This window comes from Triticum dicoccoides, chromosome 2B (assembly GCF_002162155.2).
Source record: "Triticum dicoccoides isolate Atlit2015 ecotype Zavitan chromosome 2B, WEW_v2.0, whole genome shotgun sequence".
Lineage (NCBI taxonomy): Eukaryota > Viridiplantae > Streptophyta > Magnoliopsida > Poales > Poaceae > Triticum > Triticum dicoccoides.
In genome coordinates this window covers 14,951,453-14,953,668 of record NC_041383.1, presented here as the reverse complement: position 1 = coordinate 14,953,668, position 2,216 = coordinate 14,951,453, and the positions used below count along the sequence as shown (strand labels likewise).

At 46.1% G+C, this 2,216-nt stretch overlaps 1 protein-coding gene across 1 annotated transcript; it reads left to right on the top strand.

The window, feature by feature from the left end:
* Positions 1-289: 289 nt before the first annotated feature.
* LOC119366835 (tyrosine N-monooxygenase-like) lies at positions 290-2,006 on the top strand. The gene is made up of 2 exons (XM_037632535.1): positions 290-1,258; positions 1,386-2,006. Exons 1-2 carry the CDS (start codon positions 290-292, stop codon positions 2,004-2,006), a joined length of 1,590 nt encoding a protein of 529 aa, XP_037488432.1.
* The last annotated feature ends 210 nt before the right edge of the window (positions 2,007-2,216 follow it).

Genomic DNA, 2,216 nt, shown 5'->3' with positions numbered 1-2,216 from the left:
AACTCTCCGAAATGCATTGAAAGTGCACGAGGCATGATTCTTCTAGACATGAATGGTATATGTGGCCATGTGGGGTAATGAAACGAGTCTCTAACTGACGTGATTATATGTAGGTCAAGGATGCGGGCTCCCCGGTTGTCCTATAAATACCCGGAGGACTAACAGACTTAGATGCACCAAGCAAGACTGTCCTCAAGCACAAGTCTTGAAACATCTGTCTATTACTGATCTGTTCCACAAATTGCCTTCTATCCTACTCCATATAACACCCTTCCCAGCTCATCCAAAGATGAATCTTGGTACTCTTGTTATCATGGTGACTTTGCTGGTGTATTTTGTCTTGAAGAATATAAGAGTGCTACTGTCCCAGCAGCAACGTGGGCGACGAGGCAGGCTGCCCCCGGGGCCTGTCACGCTGCCCATCATCGGTAACATGCACCAGCTGATTCTGAACAAGCCAGCGGTATTCCGGTGGATCCATGGCCTGCTCAAGGAGATGAAAACAGACATCATGTGCCTCCGTCTTGGGGCTACTCATGTCATTGTGGTGGCATGCCCACAGATAGTCTGTGAGGTACTGCGAACAAAAGATGAAGTTTTCGCCTCCCGTCCCACCACCTTCGCCTCAGGCTTATTCAGCTTCGGGTACAAGGGCTCCATCTTCTCACCACAAGGAGAGCAGTGGAAGAAGATGAGGCGTGTCCTCACCGTTCAGATCCTCGCCTCGTCCATGGAGGGAAAGCTCCACCACCTCCGGAAAGAGGAGTACGACCACCTTGTGAGGTACATTAATAAAACTCTTTCCAGCGACATGGCATGTCCAATCAACATTGTCAACATTCGTCATGTAACCCAACACTACGTTGGTAACATGATAAGAAGGCTTGTGTTCGGTAAAAGATACTTCAGTGACCTACCAGCTTCATCCGCTAGTTGGCCTGGACATGATGAGGTGGCACATGTTGCCGCTCTCTTCACGGTCCTCAACCATCTCTACAGCTTTTGCGTGTCCGACTACTTCCCAACCCTCATAGGCCTCGACCTGGATGGCCATGAAAAGGTTTCCAAGGATGCCATGCAAACAATCAACCGGTTGCATGATCCTATTATAGAGGAGCGAATCCGCGAAAGGTCATCCACTCTTGAGAAATTTGGTGAAAAGAAAGAGGCCAGAGACTTTCTGGACGTCCTGGTTCATCTTAAAGATGCAGAGGGACAACCAATGCTTTCCCTAGAAGAGATTAGAGCACAAACAGCGGTTAGTATGTCATTTTAACCTCAATAAAAAGTTCATTCATTGTTCTTCGATCCATATTATACATGTATTGACCTTTTCTGTTGCGTTATACTGATTACTTTATTTATTCTCAAATCTATGGATGTAGGAAATGATGTTTGCAGCAGTCGATAACCCATCTAATGCGGTTGAGTGGGCACTTGCTGAGATGATGAACATGCCAGAGATCATGCAGAAAGCAACAGAGGAACTCGATGCTGTCGTCGGTAAAGATAGACTGGTGCAGGAGTCTGACATTCCTCAGCTAAACTATCTCAAATCGTGCATCCAGGAGGCCTTCCGCTTACACCCATACCATGCTCTTAACGTACCCCATGTCGCCATGGCGGACACAACTATTGCTGGCTACACCATCCCCAAGGATAGCCACATACTTTTAAGCCGACTTGGACTTGGCCGCAATCCCAAGATCTGGACTGAACCACTGGAGTTTCAGTCTGAGAGGCATTTGAACACTGCGAATGTACTTCTCACTGATCCAGGCCTACGTTTCATTTCATTTAGCAGTGGGAGGAGGGGTTGTCCTGGGATTTCACTTGGTACCTCTATGACAATGATGTTGTTCGCAAGGATGTTGCAGGGATTCACTTGGACAAAGCTTCCCGGCGTTAAGAGTATCAGTCTCCAAGAACGCAATGCGGGTGTTGCACTAGCTGATCCCCTTGTTCTGCAAGCTACACCGCGATTGGCTGCACATCTCTATATATGATCCAATTAAATAGATTTAATACACGTTTTCTCATTTATGTGTCAATAAAATGTATCTGGAACTAGTGTATGTTACATGTTTCTGGCGCTATGTTCAGTTCTCTTGTAATGTTATGACATTGCATGTGTGCAGAAACAAAGAAGCAATCGATGGTTGCATAATGTAATGTGTGTACATGTAATGTGTGTACTTATCATTATGTAAAACAAA

What these genes read in the sequence shown, in the direction of transcription:
- LOC119366835 (XM_037632535.1), top strand. Translation starts at nt 290, where the DNA reads ATGAATCTTGGTACTCTTGTTATCATGGTGACTTTGCTGGTGTATTTT. An exon ending in AGATTAGAGCACAAACAGCG is followed by an intron (nt 1,259 to 1,385) that starts GTTAGTATGTCA and finishes CTATGGATGTAG; the next exon opens with GAAATGATGTTTGCAGCAGT.